This window comes from Narcine bancroftii, chromosome 4, assembly GCF_036971445.1.
Source record: "Narcine bancroftii isolate sNarBan1 chromosome 4, sNarBan1.hap1, whole genome shotgun sequence".
Taxonomy (NCBI): domain Eukaryota; kingdom Metazoa; phylum Chordata; class Chondrichthyes; order Torpediniformes; family Narcinidae; genus Narcine; species Narcine bancroftii.
This window is the reverse complement of record NC_091472.1, coordinates 238860443-238884366: the sequence shown is the minus strand read 5'-3', so window position 1 is coordinate 238884366 and position 23924 is coordinate 238860443. Positions and strand designations below refer to the sequence as shown.

The 23924-nt window shown below is 36.5% G+C and overlaps 1 protein-coding gene across 1 annotated transcript in view; it reads left to right on the top strand.

Annotated features, from left to right (window-relative positions):
• Positions 1-22757, top strand: part of LOC138762445 (microtubule-associated protein 2-like) — a 434932-nt gene extending 412175 nt beyond the window's left edge. Inside the window, exons 17-20 of the mRNA XM_069936203.1 lie at positions 9560-9658; positions 20652-20733; positions 20833-20945; positions 21344-22757. Of these exons, the coding sequence (XP_069792304.1) occupies positions 9560-9658; positions 20652-20733; positions 20833-20945; positions 21344-21559 (510 nt within the window). The 3' untranslated portion in view covers positions 21560-22757. The remainder of the gene's footprint in view (positions 1-9559; positions 9659-20651; positions 20734-20832; positions 20946-21343) is intronic.
• The last annotated feature ends 1167 nt before the right edge of the window (positions 22758-23924 follow it).

Sequence of the window (23924 nt, the reverse complement as noted above, 5' to 3'; positions counted from 1 at the left end):
TACCTCGAGCTATAACTATAGTGACCCTGCTACAGGGATGTCTTTTTGGCAAGATAGTAATTTAGTATCCCACTTATAAATAAAGTCTCCTACTACCTTTACACCCCTTGTGTGCAGACCAATTTGTGTCCAGGATAGTACACTTTCCCCCCCCCCTTCAAATAGTGAGGTGATATACCTCGAATGGGCTGCCCAATTAATATTTCTTAAAGTCTGTTAACCTTAAACTGCCCAAACTGAAGTCCCAGGTTAATTTTTCCATAGAGACTCTGGTTACCTGGCCATTCCACAGAAACCTTCTAACAGAACACCTTCATTTTAACACAGTTGACCCTGCTCACCAGTGTGATAGGCAAGGTCATCCACCTATTTAAGTCCTCCTCAATTCTCCTGAGTAAGGGGGTATAGTTTAGCTTCAATATATTATTTAGGTTATTATTCACCCCAACTCTTAGATATTTAATTACTGTCCTCTTGATATTGACTGTAATCCCCCTTATTAAGTGGCATGACTTCACTCTTAACCCAATTGATCTTATACCCAGAGACTTCTCCATAGTCTTCCAGAGTAGAGGGCAGCCTGGCCAGCGAATTTACAGGGACTGTCAGATATTTCAGAACTTCATCAGCAAATAAATTGATTATGTGTTCCTCCTGGCCTACCCTAAATCCGTTAATGTCTGAATCCTGGCAAATGACCTCAGCCAAAAGGTCCATAGTTAGTTTGAATAGTGCTGGAGATAATGGACACCCTTATCTACAAGATCTTGACAGTGGGAAGGCTGAAGAAATTTGCTGATTGGTCACATCTTTAGCCATGGGTGAATGGTACGATGCTCTTATCCAATTTATAATAGTTGGCCCTAACCCCAATTTTTCCAGCACCTTGAACATGAAGTCCCACTTCAGTCTGTCAAATGCCTTCTCTGCATCCATGGCTACAGCTACACTTTTTTCATCCCTTGACTGTGCCAGATGCATTATACTCAGCAGTCTGCTTATATTGTCCGCCACCTGCCTCTTTTGCACAAAGCCCACTTGATCCTTATTTATTAATTTCAGCAAATGTTTTGCCAGTCTATTTTCCAGGGTCTTGGCAAGTATCTTATAGTCTGTATTTAATAATGAGATTGGTCTATAAGAGGACGGGAGATCCCTGCCTTTTTTGAGAATCATCGTAATAATTGCTGTCGAAAAGGAATCTGGAAGGGTATGGGTCTCAATCGTCTGGTTGACAACCTGCATAAAAAGAGGTATCAATAAATCCTTAAATTCCTTGTAGAACTCAGGTGGGAACCCATCCTCCCCTGGAGATTTGTTAGTCTGTAGTAAAATCAATGCCTTTCCTATTTCTTCCTCTGTGAAGGGGAAATCTAACCCTTCCTGTTCTTCTAGGTCTAAATTTGGTAGTTTCAATTTTGACAGAATCTCATTAATTTTTATCTGCCCCCCCCCCCAGCCAATTCTGTTTTATATAACTTTTCATAAAATTGCCTGAAAGTCTCATTAATTTCTTTTGACGTACGAGATCCTATTGTTCCCGGTTTGTATTGCTTTGATCACCCTTGAGGCCTTTACTGCCCTCAACTGCCAGGAGAGGACTTTAAGGGCTCTCTCCCCCATTTTGTAATATTTTTGTTTTGACCTCATTATGGCCATACTATATGTTTGCAGTGTATTGTATTTCAGGTTTTTTTTTGTTTGTTAGAGCCCTGTATTATCCTTTGGAGCCGGACTGTTGAAAGTCCTTCTCCAAAAAATTAATCTCCTGTTGCAATTCTTCCACCTCCCTCATGTATTCCTTTTTGACTGCTTTATCCAATATCCAAATATTTTACCTCTCAGATATGCCCTGAGGGTGTCCCAGAGGAGAAATTTATCCAGAGTTGAGATGCAGTTGGTCTTATAGAACAAGTCTCTCTATGTTCTAACAAAGCTAAAAAAATCTAGCTTCTTTAACAGCAACATATTAAAGCACTATCTATACACCATCTCTTGCTTATCCAGCATTTCTATAATTAATGTCAAAGGTGAATTTCTGACAGAAGCCTTGCTGTTGAACTCTGTTTTCATGATCTTACCCTCTGTGTGGGCTGAAGCCAGAAATAAATCTATCCTAGAGTAGGAAGCATGTTGCCTCGAGTAGAAGAAGTAATCCCTCTCCCTTGTGTGTTTTTGCCTCTGTACCTCTATCAAATTCAGCTCCTTCATAAAATCAATGGTAGCCCTTGCTGCATTTGTTTTTGCTTTTTTGGTTCTGACTTGTCCAGGACAGGATCCAGACAAAAGTTAAAGTTTCCCCCGCCCCACAAACAGAATGTTTTTTTTCCCTCTGCCAGTTTCAAGAAGGTATCTTGTATGAACTTTTGTCATCAAGATTGGGGTCATATACATTCACTAGGGTCCAGGACTCTGAATCTGACAGTGCACCATTACAAATCTCTCGGCTCTGTCTGTAACCATGCTTTCGACTCTCACCGGAACACTTTTTCATATCAAGATTGCCACACCCCTTGCCCTAGAACCAAATGAGGAGGCTCTTACCTGGCCTGCCCATCCCCTTTTTAACTTCTGAAGTTAAACATATTTCCTGGAGGAAGGCCAGATCTGCCCCATTTTCTTTGTGTGCCAAGACTCTTTTCCTCTTCACTGTTTCATTCAGACTGTTTACATTAAAGCATATATTTGATATTATTGGCAATTTCCCCAGAGACTCTTCCCAAGTCTGTGTTTTCCCCCATACTTCGACAGCTTCATATCCACTATCCACCCAATCCTTTTCCTTCAGCCAGACACAAATGTCCACCGAGTCTGCAACAAATCCTGGAAAGGAAAAATAATAAGAGACAAAAATGACAAAAAAGACAAAAAGAACAGCATAAAATACAACAAACAAACTATCAAATTCACATATATCCCCCACTTGTATCCTACTCCTTTTAATCCTCCCCACCCCTGGTGACTTCGCCTTCTGCATTGTCACCATCTCCCTCCTCTCTCCTCACCACAGGCTGTGTATTTTGCACCCATCTACCTCCCACACCACTCCACCCTCACCCCCTGAGCCCCTGGACCATTTTTCTTTTTACCAATTCACCCACAAATGCGTTTATGAAACAAACGGTTAAACTCGCAACTATTGTTATTATCTGTGCACTACTCGAAATAAGGCACATATACATAATCAGGTTAAACTCTGAATTTTATTAGGGCTCAGGCCCAACATTTATACTTGCACTGTTCCCGCCGTGGCCCCCTTTGGCTGACGTCACAACATGCACAACAAAAGCGGGTTTCCTGCGTACGGGTACTTTCCTGCATAACAATTCCCTTCTTCCCCGCAGGCTGCCCCTGTCTGTTGGCTGCACAGGAAGGCCAGCACCATTTTGGGGTCACTGGCCTTTAAGTTGCCCTTGTCATTCACCCGCCGGTTCGCTTGTTGGGGCCAGTGCTGCTCCGTGGCTGCTGGCCTTTGGTTGCGCTCGCTGCCCAGAGCGCCAGCTTGATCACTGCCACAGAGGGCCGCCACAAGCTATTATTTACAGAACATTCTTAGGTACAACAAAGCATTGATATCAACCATTTGTCACTTATTCCTTATAAAATGGCTATTTTACAAACTGTTGGGCCTTTTTTTTTTACCTCCAACTGGAACTTTTTCTGTCCTTCAGTATTACAAATTTTAGAGTTTATATGAGTTTATAAATCAAATTTATAGAGTTTCTTCATACCCTTTCTGTTTTGCCATTCTTTTCGTTAACTCAAATTCCTTCCTTTGTTTTAGGAGGGCCACACTTATATCTGGATAGAATAGCACATTTTTCCCTCCAGCTCCATTGCACCCCCCCCCCCCCCCACTGCTTTTGCCCTGACAACCACCGTACCTAAAATTTTCTCTTGGTCCTGGTGATGCAGGAGCTTCACCAGGACTGCGTGTGGCCTTTAATCGGGGTCTGGCTGTGGGAAGAAGAAACGATGGACCCTCTCTACCTCAACTGATTCTCCCAGTTTCTCCTTTCCAAAAACCTTTGGTAGCCAGTGTTGAAAAAACACTACGGGATCCTCCCTTCTGTGTCTTCCTTCAATCCCACAACTTTTATCGTGTTCCTCTGGCTATGATTCTCCAGAGTATCAATTTTATGCCAGAGGCATCCCCTCTTTAATTTATTTATTTTCTCTTCATTATCCCCAGTTTTTTCCTCCACTTAAGTCATGCTTCCTGTCAGTCCAATTAGGGCATTTTCCCATCTGTCCATTTTATTAGAAAGTTCCCCTGTTTTTTTTTGCTTAAATATCTGGCCAATCTCTTCTCCAACCTTTCCTTGGTATTTAGGATGTCGTGTAGTGAGTGCTCTATGCCCTCTCTCCCTCTTTCCAACGCCATCTTGCCTCCATCATGTCTCCCCCTGCTGCCGCCTCCAACCTCCTTAACACTTCCCTCCTTGCTGGATTCACTGCTGCAGCCATCTGTTTTCAGAAGGCCAAGGTCTCCCATGTCCTCCCTCAAGCCGCTCCTGCTGCCCATTGTATTCCACTCCCGGGCACTCTTTTCTCACTGTCCTTGGGGGGGGTTGGGGCTTGAACCTTTCTGTGGGCCCCTTGCCTCCTGACAACCAGTCAGAAACTACGGAGCCTCTCCTCCCTGGGCTGGTCTCAGCTGTGGTGAGCACTGGCCACATTCTGTGGGTCACGTCTCCGACATCAGGACTCCTTCCCCCGCAGACTTCAGGGCCTGGAATTGGCATCGCCATATTGGGCTCCACAAGGTGGGCTGGATCAGGTACTGGCAGTAGCTCCTACCGTACTGGCTGCTTTTATTTGATTAGTGTTTTTCCTCACCATTTTTGTTGCGTAGGAACTTTTATTTATTCTTGCTATTTTAAGTGTTTGTACTTTATTTTTTTTAACTGTTTTTGCTTTCTTGGTCCACGAGCTCTAAAGTTCAACATCCAGCTGCTCCCTCCTCATCACGTGACCCCCGTCTTTGTTATATCTTGACTGTTCCAGTGCCTCCCTCATTTTACCCTCCATGACCTAACCACCTACCAAGTTGAACAATACTTGAATCTTAAACTTCTCACTCTCCTCCCCACCCTTAGTCATGTTGTTCCCTGTCTCTAGTTTCCTTCACTTTGTAACCTTCTGAGAGAAGTGCTGCTTTGATTCGAGCCTCCAGATCATGCCCACATTTAATATTTCCATTACGGGGCACAATGTGTTTAGTTCCCAATATCTGAAATTTCCTTCCTAGGCGTCCCAGCCTCACTTACTCTTTATTAAGACAACAAGGTAGAGGAATGAAATTAGGCCATTCAGCCCATCAAGTTGCTAACAAAGTCATTCCATTACTATGCTTTTCAACCCCATTTTTCCACCTTCTCCCCAAAACCCTTGATTCCCTTCCTAATCAAAAACATTAACTTCCATCTTAAATATACCCAATGACTTAGCCCCCACACCCATCCACAGACAAATATTCCATAGATTCACTTCATTTCACCACAATTCCTCCTCAACTTTGTTCTAAAGGAATGTTTTCCTGAGGCTGTGAACTCTGATTCCAGACTCCCCCACCATAGAAAACATCCTCTCCATGGCCCCTGATCCAGTCCTTTCAGTATTCTATCCGCTTCAATAAGATCCTCCTACATTCTTCTAAACTCTCGCGAGAATAGTCCCGGAGTCATCAAACATTCCTCATATAATAACCCTTTCATTCCAGGGATGATTCTAGTGACATCCTTTGAACTCTCTCCAATACCAGCACTTCCTTCCTGAGATAAGGAGCACTAAACGGTTCATAATGCTCCCAAGTTCAGCCTGATCAATGCCTTATAAACCCTCAACATTACATCTCTGCTTTTATATTCTATCCTTCTCAAAATGAATGCTAGCATTGCATTTGCCTTCCTTACCACTGACTTTTCCTGCAAGTTAACCTTTTGGGAATCTTGCACCAGGACTCCCAAGTCCCTCTGCATCTCTTGATTTCTGAATTTGTTCCCCATTTAGGAAAAAATGTTCTGTAGTTTCATTCCTTCCACCAAAGTGCATACATTTTGTGTGTATTAAAGATTATCCACTTCTCCCATTGTATTCCACCTGCCTTTTCCTTGCCCAATCTCCTCACCTGTCTTTGTCCTTCCATAGACTCGGTGCTTCCTCACCAATACCTGCCCCTTCTTCAATCTTTGTATCATCTGCAAATTTGGCTACAAAGCCATCAATGGCATCATCCAAATCATTGACATTTCACGTTAAAAGAAGTGGTCCCAACACTGAGCCTTGAAGAAAACTTCAGATCACTGGCAACCAACCAGAAAATGCTCCTTTTATCCCCACTCTCTGCCTCCTGCCAGTCAGCTTGTTTTCCTTGCATTGCTCCCTTCCCTTCCCCTCCCCTCCCCATCACCTAGTTTTGTTTCCTTCCTTTGCCTGGTTCCATCTGCCTGTTAACACACACAAAACCTTCTGTCCCAGTCACCTCCCTAAAACTGATTCCATCTGTCCATCATTCCACCCCCCCCCCACTTATCACCTTCCTTACTTATCTTATTCGAACGTCTGCTTCCAATTATGTTTCTACTCACTACATCCTTATCTGTTTCTGCCTACCACCCACGAATTTCACCTCTTCGCCATGCTGCAGCTCCATCTGCCCGTCATCCCACTAGTTCCTCTAACCTTCAAGCCCTGCCTTGCCCCTCACTCCCAGCTGTTTATATTGCTTTATCTTGCCTCTAAACTCTCAGACCTAATGCATGGTCTCAACCCAAATGTTGACTATCCATCTGCCTTTACAGGTCCTGCTTGGCACGCTGTGTTCCTCCATCAATTTGTTTTGTGCTCCACATTACAGCATCTGCAGTCTCTTTATCACTGGTTCAACCTTTGTCTTTCCACTCACATACCACTTTAAGTATTCCCTATGCCATAGGTGCTCTGTGATTAGTAATGGATTGCTTAAGTTAGTATGTGGGTGGAAAGAAAAAGTTGGAAAACCACGGTTTTAATCGTACCTAATTGACTCTTTATATGCATGGTTTCATAACTCCAAAGGAAATGGCCAATGACAATTTTTCTCAAGCAAAATATTTCAGTAACAATTGGGTCTAGAGCAGTGATTCTCAACCTTCTCTTCCCACTCACATACCACCTTAAGCAATCCCTTACTAATCACAGACCACCGATGGCATAGGGATTACTTAAAGTAATATGTGAGTGGAAAGAAAAAGGTTGAGCTCCACTGCTCTTTATTCTCCATTTTCAAATTAATTGCTGGGGATAAGACTATCAATTGACAACAACAACTTTATATTTGGCTTATTTCTGCCATTCTCAAAAGGACGCTTCATCTATCAACAAACTATTTAATCAGGTTGACAACCGATTGTTTCCATTTCTGAGAGATCAATTTCAGCACATCTTCATCTAATACTATGTATTTGTTTTTCTATTTTACACCAACTATGCATCCATTTATTTCTTTTGGTGACTTTGATACACCCTTATTAAGAATACAAGAATAATATACTGCCTATACTCCTGCCATAGTCGATCCCATGTAATAATCAACCTCCCCCTGCTCTTTTTTTGGCCCAAAAATCACGTATTTTCCATCTGACCCATGTAAAAGTCAATCCTCCTATGTTTGGCCCAATTCCCTGCCCATCTGAGCTCCTGATACCTCAACCGCGAACCCTTGCCTCAGCTTCCTGCCAATCCGAGCTCCCAACTCCCCGACCACAAACCCTCACCTCAGCCTCCCACCCATCTGAGCTCTGACACTCCAACCACCCTCTCACCGGAGCTCCCATCGCCCCGACTATGGATCCTCGCCCCGCCACCAGCCCACCAGCGTTTCCATTGCCCCAACTGCAGATCCTCACCCTGGCTGCTTATCCACCAGAGCTTCAGATGTCCTAACCGTGGATCCTCGCCCGGCCACCAGCCCACCAGAGCTCTTGATGTCCCAACTGTGGATCCCCACCACCCGCTCATCCCAGCTCCTGAAACTCCAGCCACAGACTCTTCTAGGCCTCATCGCCTGCCCATCCAAGCTCCCTACACCCCAAAAGCAGACTTACCACCTCGTCCCAGCCCCATCCGAACTCCCGACACCTTGAATGATGTAGATACTTACCGTGGTCAAAAATATGACCTGTGTAAAAGTCAAATTTGGTCCAAAAATCTCGACTATTACACAAGTATGTAAGGTAATGTAAATAGGACTATTATAATTCTAACTAAATGATCTCACTGATGCTCCATTATTTTAATGCCATGATTCTTTATTAAAGAAAAAGAAATAAATTATCTTAACTTTATTGATGTCGTAAAGGTTCTTCAATTGATTGAACAGATTAATATTTTGTCAAGTTGTTTAAAATTTGTATTTTTTCAGAGGATATTTTAAAGACAGTTATTATAAATAAGATGCTGTAAATTATAAGCTTCAAACAGCAATTCATTTATTATTGTTAATGACATTTTTGTTAGTCTGCAGAAAAGTAAATGTCATGGCAGGAATGATCCTCCAAAGATATCTTTGCGGAATTGCTGTTTGGTTTCATTTATACAGAAGTCAGTCAAAATTGGTAATAGGATGAGATTCTTGCTTTACAATTGTGCAAATTAACTAAATTTTCCTTGTGATGAGAAATAACTTTCTAATTCAACTATTTTAATGAAGATTGTGATATTTGGAAGAAAGCAAATCTATCTGGCAACTGAAAATATTTTTAACAATTAAGCAGTTCTCTCGGTGAAAGTGTGTTTGTCAGTCTTTTGTATGTTGTTGATGGAGGTAGTGCAAGAAGAAATGGGTGAGAAATAGATCCTCACCCAAAAACTTGTCTTGGGTCCATTGGTGATTAATGAGATGTTATAAAGCAAATCATTTTTTTTTCAAGTAGAGTCTCGTGTTTCAAAGCAATTTGTAAATAATGTGTGCTATACATCAATTAAAGATGCTGCATAAGAAACACAATTCGGTCTGGGTACATGTATGTATGTTTGTATACAGCTTACTTGTCATTTGCACATGGAGCTTTTTATGCTGCATTTTTTTTTGGCTTTATTTCTACTGCATAACTTCTTTATGTAGGCTTAAGTATGGATAAAACCAAATACTGTTCATGCAGAAATATATATTTAAAATCAAGGTTCAGTAAATTAAAAATCTATTCTGTTTAATATGTCATTTGTGAGATAGCTCATTGCAGTACAACTATGAAGTTATAAAATAAAATTCTTTATTGTTCTTTAAACAGGAATTTTAACCGAAACCATGTTAGAATAATGGAAATTATAAGAAAAGTTTGAATTTAAACTGCAGAAACCTCAATCAAAGCCAAACATTTATTAGTAGTATTTTATATTGTGGAACTTTATCATAATCCGATTGGAATTAAAGCTTTCATGTGAAAATTGGAAATAAAATTCCTTTTTATAAGCAAAAAATGTATGACAAAATATGTATCTAATATTATTTACAGTGGGCATCTTCTCACTGAATTAGTGTGTAGATATTGATTGGTAAAGTCCCTATCATTTTCAGGTGCATGCAGGTATAGCAAATGTAAAACCTGATTTTAGCCATATTCAGCCAAAATGTGGCTCGCTGGACAACGTGCGTTATTCTCCCCTGGTTGGAAACGTGAGTCACTTCCTTACTTTAACAACTGAGAATGTATTTGAGAGACACATTCTGTAATTATTATGTAAAATTCTTAAAAAGCATATATGATATCGCTTGCTTGCTTATCAATTAAAAAGGAATGTCTGTTTTCTTTGCATCATTTCATGTGATTTAACATTTAAAAAATATTCATGGATCCTTGTGTATTTTGTTGTATGCATTGAATGTAGCTACGCTTAAATTCCATATGTTAAGAGAATAGAGAATTTTATTGTATGAATCACATTGATAGAGAGAGCAATTCACAATCTTCATCTGATTTGGTATTCTTACAGCCATTATCAAGCATTTAATAGTCCTTTTATTTCTCTGTCATAAATGCTTTAGTTTAAAATATTTATTTTAATCTATGTTAATGATGCAAATAGCACAGCTCAAATTATTTGATTAGTGTTTACCCAAAATAGATTGGTGATGTTTTGCATGTAGAAAAATTGTATTGTGTCAGTAATCTTTATTTACTTATATTCCTTTCCCCATGGCATAATTTGAAAGAAAGCAAGGGAGTTTTTCCCAGAGGTCAACATTTACCTTACCATCTCTAAAAATAACAAATAATAAAATAGAACCCATCCTGTTCATTAGTAAATCTAATTATACCTCTTATGGAACTGGAATCCAATTTCTTCAGGTTGTATTTGTCAACTCACTTGGGCAACACCAGTAGGGATCAAATGGATTTATTAGTGCTATATAATATACTTCTCCACTACTATAATTCAAACAGAAGCTATGCAGGTAAACTTTAATGGATTAATAAGTTAATTTGAACAGGTTTATGTTGTATTTGGCTGTTTTACTTTGTGTTTATGTGCAGTCTAATTAATAACTTTGGTCATGTTTTTCCTCATTTCAGTGATTTTTTTAGATATCTTGCCAAATTAGAATTAAATAGCTACGCACTTTTCTTACTTTATAATAAAATTACAACCATTTTTTTCTTTACTGGTCTTAAGCAATGAACCCTTTCTCTCCCATTCTTCACAAATTTGCTCCTCTGCTTTTATCTTTTCATACTTAGATCCCACAATCAAACTCTAATGTTTTTAAGATTCTTTTTTTTTCACACTATGAACCATACTGACCAAAATACACACAAACATTTCCCTCTTGAATATACACAATGTCATTTTCTACCCTTTCCCCCCCTCCCTTCCCTCCCTCCTTCACCCCCTCCTCCCCACCCACTCAACGTTCAACATATATGATACATTAAACCCATTGAACAATGTCATCACACAATGAAAATATACAAGAAATTTGTGTCATCTACTTTTACATACTGGGTCAGTTCATTTCGTCTTCTTCTCCTTCTGTCATTTTAGGCGGTGGAGGTCTGCAGTAGGACTTCTCTGTTGTGTTCCATGTACGGTTCCAAAATTTGTTCGAATACTGTGATGTTATTTCTTAAATTATATGTTATTTTTTCAAATTGAATACATTTATTCATTACTATGATAATTAAAAGATTTATAACAAACATGTACATCAAACTGCAAAAGAAAGAGAATGAGGAAACAAGCTGTAAACCCAAACAAAAATGGGAACAAGATCTAAACATAAAGATAAAGAATGAAACATGGGAAAAGCTATGCTCCGGAACTATGAGAAATACAATAAACATGAGGTTACACATGATACAATAGAATTGGTTACACAGGCTATATTCGCTCGAGTTCAGAAGAATGAGAGGAGATCTTATAGAAACATATAGGATTATGAAGGGTATGGATAGGATAGATGTAGGAAGGTTTTTTGAGCTGGCCGGGGAAACTAAAATGAGAGGACACAGTCTCAAGATTCGGGGGAGTAGATTTAGGACAGAGATGAGGAAAAATAGTTTTTCCCAGAGAGTAGTGAATGTTTGGAATTCTCTAACCAGGGAAGTGGTTGAGGGTGCTTCATTAAACATATTTAAAATTCGGTTAGATAAATTTTTACATGAGAGAGGAATTAGGGGATATGGGGAGAAGGCAGGTAGGTGGAGTTAGGTCATAAATTAGATCGGTCATGATCTTATTGAATGGCGGAGCATGCTGGATGGGCCATTTTTGGCCTACTCCTGTTCCTACTTCCTATGTTCCTATGTATACACCGCGCCCCAAAAGTTAAATAAATGTGACCCAACAGTATCAGACAGATGTTTTCGCTGTAAGAAGGAAACGGGAACAATAGTACATGCAATTTGGGCATGTGAGAAAGAGGAAAAGTTTTGTGAAGATCTAAACCAGGTATTAAATAAAATCACAAAAAGCAACATACCAAAAAATCCAGAGATCCTTCTTTTAAGTAATATAAGAAGTAAAGAACTTGGACTCGATTTGGATGGAGCACAAAAAAGATTTATTATGATAGCCTTAGCTGTAGCAAAAAAGTGTATAATGTCAACCTGGAAATTAGAAGATAACCTGAGAATACAGCAATTTTTAAGATTCTTGATGTGACAGATTTAGCTAAAATCTATGAGGAGGATCCAAAGGGATATTGAGAACTTCCTATAATTGGGTGAACATAAAAATAAGATAATTTATTTAAGGAAAGAGAGGAGCATCCAATCCTGTCAGCATTGAAAAGAAAAAGAGGGAATTCTGAGAGTTTAATAGGATAATGTTAGGACAATGCTTCCCCTTGGTGACTTGCCTGAAACTCTGGTAAAAGATATCAGTCATTGAGGGCAAAGATGAGAAATTTCATTACTCAGAAGATTCCAATCTTTGGAGTTCACTGCATGAAAGGGTAGTATGTCCTCAGAAATGTCAGATTATTTAGTAATTTTAAAAAAAGGCCCAGGGAGAGTATGATTAGGTGTTGCGATAATTTGGCCATGGCAAATGGATTGAAACATGCTTTCAGAACTGAAGAGCTTACTTCTGCCCCATTTCTAATAATTTATTCACTGTTGAGGAAATTAGTTAATCTAGTTGAGAGAGGAAAGAATAGAGGAATGCAAGTGCAGTTGTAATGAGAAAATTAGAAGTGGAATCAGCGGCGTAAACTTAATGAAAATAATTATTTAAAATCTCAACACATATAAGCATCCTTTGGGAGCATTGTGCAGTTTGGAGTAAAATGTTTCCAAAAGAAACCAACAATTTTGGCACTACATTTCTTTTTTTTTTCAAATTTTATTTATTATTCAAAATAAGTCATGTCATACAATCAAAATACAAGTAAATACATAATATTTAATAGACAGTAGGTGCTGGAGTAAGGCCAATTGGCCCATCGAGCTAGCAGCAGCATTTTTAAGATCATGGCCCATACAATGCCCCACCCAGCCTTTCCAACCCCCTTCTAATCTACCCCAAAAGAAAGAAAGAGAAAAGGATAGAAGAGAAGATCAACTTACATAACAACCATCAACTATTGTCATGGTTTAGTGCAATCCCAACAATGGGAAAAAATCTGCTACAAATTCAAACCCATATATCTCATATCTGGGCTCCAAACTTTAACAAAGAAAGGATAATTATTACGTAAATTGTACGTTATATTTTCCAATGACCTCATTTCCAAATGTCACCATTGAATACTCAAGTCAGTCTAATTTTTCCAAGTAATTGCCAAACATTTTCTTGCCACAGCTAGAGACAATCTCAAAAAAGCAATTTGAGACTTATCTCATTTTAATTCTAAACTCAATTTCTTAATATAACCCAATAAAAATACCACAGGATCAAGCAAAATTTTAAATTTAAATAAAACTTCTAAAAATTCCTTAATTCTATTCCAAAAAGGTGTCATGGTCTCACATAACCAAATAGAGTCAAGAAAGAGCCAACTTGCTTATGACACCTAAAGCATAAATCAAAAGAAATAAACTTATATTTCCTTAACTTTTCAGGAGTAAAATATAACTGGTGAATAAAGTTATAATGAATCAATCTATACCTTACATTTACAATTTTAGTCATACTATCTTCACATATAGCCATCGAATCATCTTGAGAAATAGATATAGATAAATCTTTTTCCCATTTTAATTTAGATTTATGAATTACCGGCTTAGGCATTACATTCGGTAACAAAGCATACATCTCAGATATAAATCCCTTCTTACCCCCTTCAGTAAGTAAAATTTCAAACTAGGCAACTGTAGTGTATACCCAAAATTATCCAACAATAAGGCTCTAACTTGATAATAAATAAACAGAGTATTTGAAGAAATTTCATATTTCTCCTTCATTCTTTGAAACAAAATAAAATACCCAGCCTCATAACAATTCTCTACCAATTTAATTCCTTTCTGTTCCCACATTTTCAAAAGCTGATTATTTAATGAAAAAGAAAAAATCTTATTTTGAAACAAAGGAATTTTAGCCGAGATTTTGCCTTCCTTACCTATAATTCCATTCTTCTTAGTCCATAATTCCATTAAATGTTTCAACACCGGTAAATTATAACTCTGTAAAAGCTGAGAATTCTATTTATAAATAAAGTGATCCATCCTCTTCTCATCAATCTGAGATAATTCAGTCTTGGCCCAAACCAAAGGTTTATCACTTCAAACATACTTTTAATAAATTTCAACTGCGTTGATTCATAATAATTCTGAAAATGAGGAAGTTGCAGTGCTCCTAAGGCATATTTCCAAGTCAATTTCTGCAACGACTCCCTCGCCATTTTACCTTTCCATAAAAATTTCCTCACCAAAGCATTCAGATCTTTGAAAAAAATTTGGGGAATTCTACAAGGAATAGATATAAAAATGTATTGAATACAGGGAAAGACATTCATTTTCACACAATTAACTTGTCCTATTAACGTTATTGGTAAATCCACCATTTCAAATCATATTTAATTTTAGACAACAAAGGTAAATAATTCAATTCATATAAATTATTATAATTATAATCTAATATAATTCCTAAAAACTTAATTATCCCAATTAACCTTGTATCCCGATAATTCATCATATTGCTCCAATCTTGCATGCAAACTCCCCAAAGATTGCGTAGGTTGTGTTAAATATATGAAAACATCATCTGAAAGTAAATTTGTTTTATACTCATTTGCTTTCACCTTAATAATTTTAATATTACCATCTTGTCTCATCAACTGAGAAAAAGGTTCAATAACCAATGCAAGTAGAGCTGGTGACAAAGGACAGCACTGTCTAGTCAATCTGGATAGTTCAAACGAAGAAGATATCTGTCCATCTGTCACAACTCTGCCCATAGGATTTTTATACAAAGCCTTACCCCAGCCAATAAAGAGAGGCCAAAATTTAAACTTTTCCAACACTTTAAACGAAAAGCTCTATTCCACTCTATTAAAGGCCTTTTCAGCATCAAGAGCAATTACCATGGGTTGGCCAGATTGCTCCTGAGTAATATTAATTAAAGAAATCCACTTCACAATATTGTCTGCTGAATACCAATTTTTAATAAAGCCCATCGGGTCTACATGAATCAAATCTGATAAATAATTAGCTAGCCTATTAGCTAGAACCTTGACAGTGATTTTATAATCCACATTTAATGAAGAAATAGGTCTATAAGATCCCACTTTTAATGGGTCCCTATCCTTCTTAGGAATAACCATGATAAGTGCTCTAAAAAGAGAATCTGGAAAAGAACCAGTCTCCATCGCCTGCTTCATTACATCCATCAATATAGGAGTTAGTAAACCCTGAAATTCTTTATAAAATTCAGAAGTTAAACCATCCTCTCCTGGAGATTTCCCACCAGGCATTGATTGCAATGCATCCCCCACCTCTGCAACAGTTAAAAAAAAGCATCTAAGTCCTTAATATCTGTATTCTTCAAAGACAGTAAAACCAATTCAGACAAAAAAAGTATCAATTTTAATATTATCTTCCAATACTTCAGAAGTATACAATTTCTAATAAAATAAACAAATTTCATCATTAATTTCCTGAGGCTTGTAGTTAATTAGTGAGTTATGTCTAATAGCATTTATTGTTCTAGAAGCCTATTCAGTCTTTAATTGCCATGCTAATACTTTATGGGCTCTTTCACCCAACTCATAATAACTCTGTTTAGTCCTCTGCAATAACTTCTCAAATTTATAAGTTTATAATGAATTATACTGCAATTTCAAATTAGTTAAACAGACTTTTTTTTAGCTTCCATAGAATCCTGCTGCAGATCTTTTTCCAATCTTCTTCTCTAAATAATTAGTCTCAGCCAAATGTTTTTTTTTAATTTTAGCTGTATAACTAATAATCTGCCCCTGCAAATAAGCTTTCAAAGCATCCCATAAAACAAATTTACTACCAACTGAGTCAACATTTATTTTCAAAAACAACTGTATATGATCCAACATAAACTTAATAAAATCAAGATTTCTCAACAACATAGAATTAAATCTCCATCTATACATATTCTTCACTATCTCAAAACCAGTACAAGTAATTAACAACAAAGAATGATCAGACAAAATCCAACTCTTATATTCAGCTTTAAAAATTCTTCCTTTTAATTGCGCTTATACTAAAAATAAATCTATAGAAGAGTCATATTGAGATGAATAAAAAGAAAAGTTCTTATCCTAAGGATTTAATTTCCTCCAAATCTCCACTAAATTCATATCTTTCATTACTGTCATTAACTGTTTAGCCATTTTTGTTCTAACAACTGATTTTGGAGAATTATCTAACAATGGATCTAAACAACAGTTAAAGTCACCTCCAGCCACAATTTTATCATATGCTTGATTTAAATTAAGGAAAGAATCTACCATAAATTGTTCATCATCAATATTAAGAACAAAAACATTCATTAAGGTGCAAAATTCTGAAAAAAATTTGCAATTAACAATCAAAAGCCTACAAACAGCTTCAAAAACAGAGTCCAATTTATAAGATAACTTCTTATGAAATAAAATAGCCACACCCCTTGCTTTAGAATTAAAAGAAGATGCTATAAATTGTCCAACAGAACAATCAAAAGCCTACCAACAGCTTCAAAAACGGAATCCAATTTATAAGATAACTTCTTATGAAATAAAATAGCCACACCCCTTGCTTTAGAATTAAAAGAAGATGCTATAAATTGTCCAACAGAACAATCAAAAGCCTACCAACGGCTTCAAAAACGGAATTCAATTTATAAGATAACTTCTTATGAAATAAAATAGCCACACCCCTTGCTTTAGAATTAAAAGAAGATGCTATAAATTGTCCAACATAATATCTTTTTAACTTTTTATGTTCCTGTTCAGTCAAATGAAACTCTTTTAAAAATGCAATATCAACTTTCAACTTTTTTAATATAAGCTAATACCCTCTTTCTATTAATCGGATTATTAAAACCGTTAACATTAAAAGTGGCAAAATTTAAATTACCCATAGCAAATTACATTTACATCCCACGTAAGTGACAAAGCACCCCTGTTACAAGATCAAACCAGCAACCACAAAGAAGGCATATCACACAGGGGTAAAGATGAACAATACTTTATGAACAAAAAATTCACCTTCAAACTTTAATTCAAAATCCCCCCCTTTTATAACAATGCCCATTGGTTACTATGCAAATTTCTATAACAGTGTAAAACTAATAAATTCCCCAGCCTAAATATAACTTATGTAATTAAAGTCTAAGTTATATTTTCAACCAGCCCACAGAAAAATTTAGACACAAAACACACAAGACTCACAAAACTTCAATCTCAACCGAAGCAAAGATCATAAACAAAATTCAGTTTGTTTGGTAAACTGAAGCCAAAAGATCTTTGAGAGAGAGAGAGCACAAAATTCGAAGTTGTCTTGTGTTGCTTGCAGAGAAGGGAACAACTGGCTTGGTCCGGATCCTTCTGGTTCATCCTTTTTGAAATCTCAACATTCTAAACTGTCCTCCAAACAATGACTCATGCTCTGGGCCTTCTTCCACTCCACACCACCACCCAGTGGTGGTTTATCATCCAAGTCCAGAAATTTTTGGATCATTTTTCTACACATGCTCAGTCCATCTCCCACTCTCTCAGCAGTCCACCTTCACCTTGGCTCTCTAAGGCAAACTGTCACTTTTTAACATAAAACCACACAACACATAGGCCAATACACAACACAGAACTCTGTAACACCCCCATGACTCAATTATAAACATGTTTAAAGTTCTCCTCAAAGAAAGAAATAAGAAAATAACCCATTTAAAAAAAACACAACAATATAAGTGTCGTACCCCCCTTCAATTATACGGGAATGACAAATGCTACAAAATTGCCGATGACTTTGGAAGAATTGGCAGTCGAACCACTCTCCCTCCCACCGAACAGAACAAACAAAAAGAAAACATAATCAATTCAGTTATGGTAAGCTTTTTCCAAGTCTTGGTTGACTTGATCATCATCAATACCAATATTGATTAACTGCTAAGTTTCCATCTCCCACTTCCCATTCTTCCCTATCGGAACCAAAACAAGCTGTTGAGAAAATTAATCTTGCCCCTGCTTATTAACAGGCAAAGAATTGGCAAGAATAAGAGCCTCAGCATCATCATTTAAAAAATGAGTTTGATAATCCCCATAAAAAACTTTTAACACAGCAGGGTAATGAAAAGCAAATTTATAACCCTTCTTCCACAAAACAGCTTTGGCCGAATTAAATTCTTGACTATGTTTAATTAGAGCCTGGCTCAAAGCAGCATTAAAAAAACCTATTATTCTTAACAAATAAAGGTTACGTCTAGTATTCTATATAGCAAGTCTTAAAATCAATTCTCTATCCTGATAATGCAAACATCGAATCAGAACGGATCATGGTGCTTGACCCAGAAGTGGTTTCCTTCTTATTGCTCGATGAGCTCTGTCTAATTCCAAACCATTCTGAAAGTAAGGCATTACATTTCTTTTGGATTTTTTGGGTTCTTCAAAATTGCATATTATTTTTAATCCTTAAATAAAATGCATTTTCTGCTTTTTTTCTTCTTTACAGAATGTTATTGAAACAGTATACAATTTCCTACTCATTGTATTGAGCCATCAACCACTTTTATTTCTACAATTTGTACTCAGTCAACCCCAAAACTACTTTCCCTATGAATCCCAATTATTTACTGTTACAGTCTTCCTTCATTATTATTTGGGAAAATTGTACTGCTTCCACAGCCATGGCATATGGCAAAATAACATTTAATATAAATGCCAACAAAGTGGACACATTCCAGGAATAAACTGCACAGAGTATACTTCCTCTGCATTGAAAGATAAAATAAATGCATACTAATAAAATGTGAAGAAAGTGTGATATTTCACTGAGTACTGTGTGATGGGCCCAAACCCAGCAGCAATAGAAATTCACCAAGACAAATGGTTACTTAAACAAAAGTTACTTTTAATTTTCTTTAAACATAAAAACAGGATCAAACTTTAACCTGTTAAATAAATAAACTACATTGCTACTAATTTATTTCAACCATTTTTATCCTCCTTAACTGCGTAGTGAGATATGAAACTATAGCAAATTGTTTTGAAAGTGCTGGTAGTTCCTTGTTTTACCGAACAATCTGACTTCAGAGACATCATTTGCTTCATCTATTCTTTGATGAATTATATAGTTACCAATTCCCTTTCAAAATGCCCATCAGTTGACTTAGCTAGCAAATTACAATTCCATTTAACTATTCAATATACCATCATAGAGTTTTTAATTTGTTGAGGTTAAAGTACTGTAATAAATGCAAACTTGTAATGTGAAATATCAATTAAATTTAGAATATAAAATAATAAAATAATGTGTAATTTGTTGAACAACTACATCAAGGGAAAGAAGAGGCTGTAGACAAGAAAAAATAATTACATTAACAATGAAGTTTTGTTTCAGGCTTTGTTGCTTTGGCTTTTCATTTGCTATTGGAGGAAATCTGAAGTAGTTAATGGAAAGTATGTCACCAAGAGGGAAAGGTATATGGTTCATAGTGTGAAAAGTTTTTTTTTTAAATGCCAACCGCACATTAGAAATTAAGATTACTGACTTGTTTTTTTTTAATTACTGGACAGATTTAATTGAATTGACAAATACTTTTCCATGAAAATAAAAACCATTGTTGTGAGATTCTGTCTTCTCTCCTTGGCCCAAGTTTGTAGAACTAAAGAATAAAATGCAATATCACTTTGGGAAATACTGGATTCTTTTTGGTCTTAAGGCATCCAAATCGTCTGAATGTTTCAGAAATATTTAGGATGAATTGATAAATTAAAGCCATCCCAATTATCCTCTAAGCTTGTGATGCACCCCTCTTTTTTTGACTTCTTTCACTTCCTCATTAATGTCCACGTATAGACGAGACATGTAACAAAACATTTATTTTGTGCTGTATTTGTGATCTAATTCTAAATCCTTTGTTTACCTTTTAACTGTTTTGGACCATTGTAAACTAATATTTTGTCTGAAATATCAAACCATATTAATTACATTTGTTATTGTTTTTCTTTGCATATTTGAGCTAAAATGCATTCAACATTCCTTTCTCTGCTTTAGCCAGGAAATGAGCTTTAGTCATTAGTCTATCCTGAAGGATATAATGCTTTTTTTTTTAATTTAAAGAAGGCTAGAATTTAGTGTAAATATATTGTAATATTTTGTTCATCAAAGGAAGCTATTAACTTGAATAGTGCCCACTCTCAGAGGATATGGCATGGCACACCAGCAGATAAAGTCATGATATTTCCAACCGAGTTATTTCACCTAATCTAACTCCAAAATGTTATTTTTAAAGAAAATATATGGCAAAAATATTCGTTATGTTCATTGCTTTCCTGACACATCTTTTGAGCAGTATAACTCTCTCTCTCTCTTTCAGTATATATGGTAAATTTTATTTTTAAAAAAACAAGTCGCCATATATAATAGAATAAGAGTTGCAGAATAGTTGATGATTTCTATCCAAAAGGAATATAATTATATTTTTGAAACATTTTGCTGCAGTGCTCAGGTTCAATGAATAACTTGCTGTTTATGCTGAGAGTTTGTTCTCATGTTCCTCAGGTACAAATAGTTACCAAGAAAATAGATGTGAGTCACATCACATCAAAATGTGGTTCTTTCAGCAATATACATTATAGACCAGGTACTGTACTCTTAACTTATTATGTGTCTGATTTTTGAAATGAGCGTTGTCATTTTGTTTGTTGTGCAATTCAAAATGTGATCCATTAATCATTTTTAGGTGGAGGACATATTAAAATTGAAAGTCAAAAACTGGATTTTAAGGAAAAAGCTCAGTCCAAGGTTGGCTCTCTTGATAATACACATCATACTCCAGGAGGTGGAAATGTAAAGGTAGGAAAGGAAATGGGTAATAAAATTCGTAGCTAAATCAAGACAATGTTGAATCTAAATTATATTCTGTACAACTTTCAAAATAAAACCCAAATTTCAGTATAAAACTAAAATTATCAGGACCAAACATGGTTTGCTTCCCTTATTCTGTGCCTCATGATACCCAGAACCATCCATTTCTTTATTATGTTCTATTCACAAGTCTCAACTAGCAAATGTTTAATCCATTCCTTCAATAAAGTTGTGTGCAACATCAGGTGTCCAACCAATAGAGTTTCCAGCAATTCTGTAATTGGTCATTCAGTCACACTCCCAATTAAAACATAGTATTGTATCAGTTATTATTTTTTTTATTGTCTCCTGCAGTGATGTGAATATTTCCCTGATTTTCTGAATAGATTGAAAGCCACAAGCTTAGCTTCCGTGAAAATGCTAGGGCTCGTGTGGACCATGGAGCAGACATCGTTACTCAGTCCCCAGGACGATCGGGTGCCACCACTCCTCACAGACTCAGCAACGTCTCTTCTTCTGGAAGCATCAACTTGATGGAATCACCACAACTTGCCACACTTGCTGATGATGTTACTGCTGCATTAGCCAAGCAAGGATTGTGATTTTGCTCCACAACATTTTAATTGTTTGTTCATAGCATGTGCTCTGAGCCTTCACAAGCTCAAAGTGGGATTGTGTTCATTCCTTTTAATTAAATATTGATCATGTCCTCAGACCGTAGTGAATAGAAACAAAATCTTGTTTCCATTCATGCCGGATGTTTCTGGCTTTAAATGGCTACAACTGCAGTACATCACACCTCGCAATGTTATTTCTCAGCTCTGCTTGCATGAACTGATGACAAATGCATTGATAATGTTTCATGCCTGAAAGCAGTGTTGAAATGGATCAGTACTCAGAAAGCAACTGACGTGCTTTATTCCCAGCCACTCATTCTAAGTTGAATGAATTGTTCTTGTAGGAGAGGGAGGGTACATGTTCTTAATATTTATTGGAAGATAAATTAATACACACTTGCATTTAATGGGAATAAAGGGACAAGCCCATAAACTAATAATATATGGAAAGAATCCCTGGATTACAGTCTGCTCAGGAAAGAATAGCAGTTTGTAAGTTGAGCAGTGGAAGTATTAATGCCAAAACACAATGTGACCACAATATTATTGTGATTTTTCACAAAATGCTGGTGTTTTGCATTTTTACAATACAAGTTGTAACAAAAATGGGAATTAAGTTGTTCAGAAATACCGTGCAGCTAGTTTAAGTAAGATGCAAATCCAAAGTTATGGATCGTATCTAACTAGAATGTCAGTTCAGTGCTAGATTTCTACATATACTGACTTTTCATATTTTGTTTGATCAGTTGTTTGATATTATAGTACATATATGCAGTTTAATGTACTGTAGATATATTATATATACGGTATAATAGGTATCCTCTGTGGCCAGTGTGTATTCCCTTATATACTTGAAGTTATGCTTTTATTCACAGCATCTGTGTTTCTGCACCTTTTGGTGTTGCTCTTTAGGATAAGGTAGCCATTAGCAGTTATACATGTTAGATTTATCTCGCAAAAAAATAGCATGAAGTGCTTACTGTAACAGCCAAAAGCTATGACCTTAGTGCCAGATGAGTATGTTGACGTATTACTAGCTAAAAGATTCAAGCAATTGCTTTGTAGAGTTTTGATGTACTGAGGGGGTCACATAGCATTTGGTGTGTGCTGTTTTCTGCTTATTTCATGTCGCAAGCCGGTTTAGATAGTGAGGGCCAATTAAATATGATTTTTTTTAAAAATACATATACCATGGGATCAGGATATCAGAGTATTTTGTTCCAAATTTGTTGGGATCCGTTCAGAATTACTGAAGCCACATTTACAGGGATTTTCTTGAAGTTATAATCATAGATTTTATTTTCAGCCTTTAGCTAAATTGGGATTTAGAAATTAATTGACAACTGAAATAATGAGAAATTTACAATGCATTTTAGAGGCTGTAGACAGGCAGTTAGGATGGACAGACAGGAAATCAAAACTAATAATACAAAAATAATCTGAAGGTAAATTTTGTAAACACTACAGCCTGTTATTAAGGGTTATTGTAGATATTTATTAATATAATCAAACAACAGTATCTTTAACAAATCTTAATCAAATTAAGACCATGTTTTTCATGAGCCTGTAAAAATGCTTTGGAAAGTAAATTAATCTTTTGTAGAAGAAAACAACGATGTATTTTAAGATTATCTGAATATGTTGTAAGCAATGCTGCATATTTTTAATGAAAATGAATACAGCTTGTGTTGAACATACAGGTTGCTGTAACATGAATTGAAGGGAAGGAACATTGTTAAATTGGAGTTGCATTTTAAAAGGTTTATTATTAATGATATTATCCCGCCGAATTACTCCAACAAAATTTGAAAAAGAAAACATTTACAACATTTTAGAAGAGATGAAGGAAAATAGGACAAAATAAGATACATTGTCCTGGTATAAGCTGTGGGATTTTAATGTGCTTTAGAGAATGTTTTATGTCCAGTCATTCGAGAGTCTTTTAAGACAGAATGCTATTTTGGGATTGGCCAGTGTTAGCTTGTATGTTTTTAGTAAAATTTGCACTTGTGTTTGTTGCTGTAGAGTGATTTGCAGAATAAATTGCTTCTCATCTGACACTAGTAAAGTTCTGTGCTGTTTATTTTTGAAACTGGGCCATGTTTAATTATGTAAAAACACTGAAATGCTGGAGGAACTCAGCTGGTCTATTCAGCATCTAGAGGACGCAAAGATATATTGCCGACGTTTTGGGCCTGAGCCCTTCGTCAGGGAGAAATCAGAAAAGGCAGAAGCAGCCGAGTTCATCCAGCATGTCTGTGTTTTTACTACACTCGCAGCATCTGCAGACTATTGTGTTTCTCTCATTTTTAATGATGGCCTGAGATCAAGACAGGTTGTTGAAAAGGAC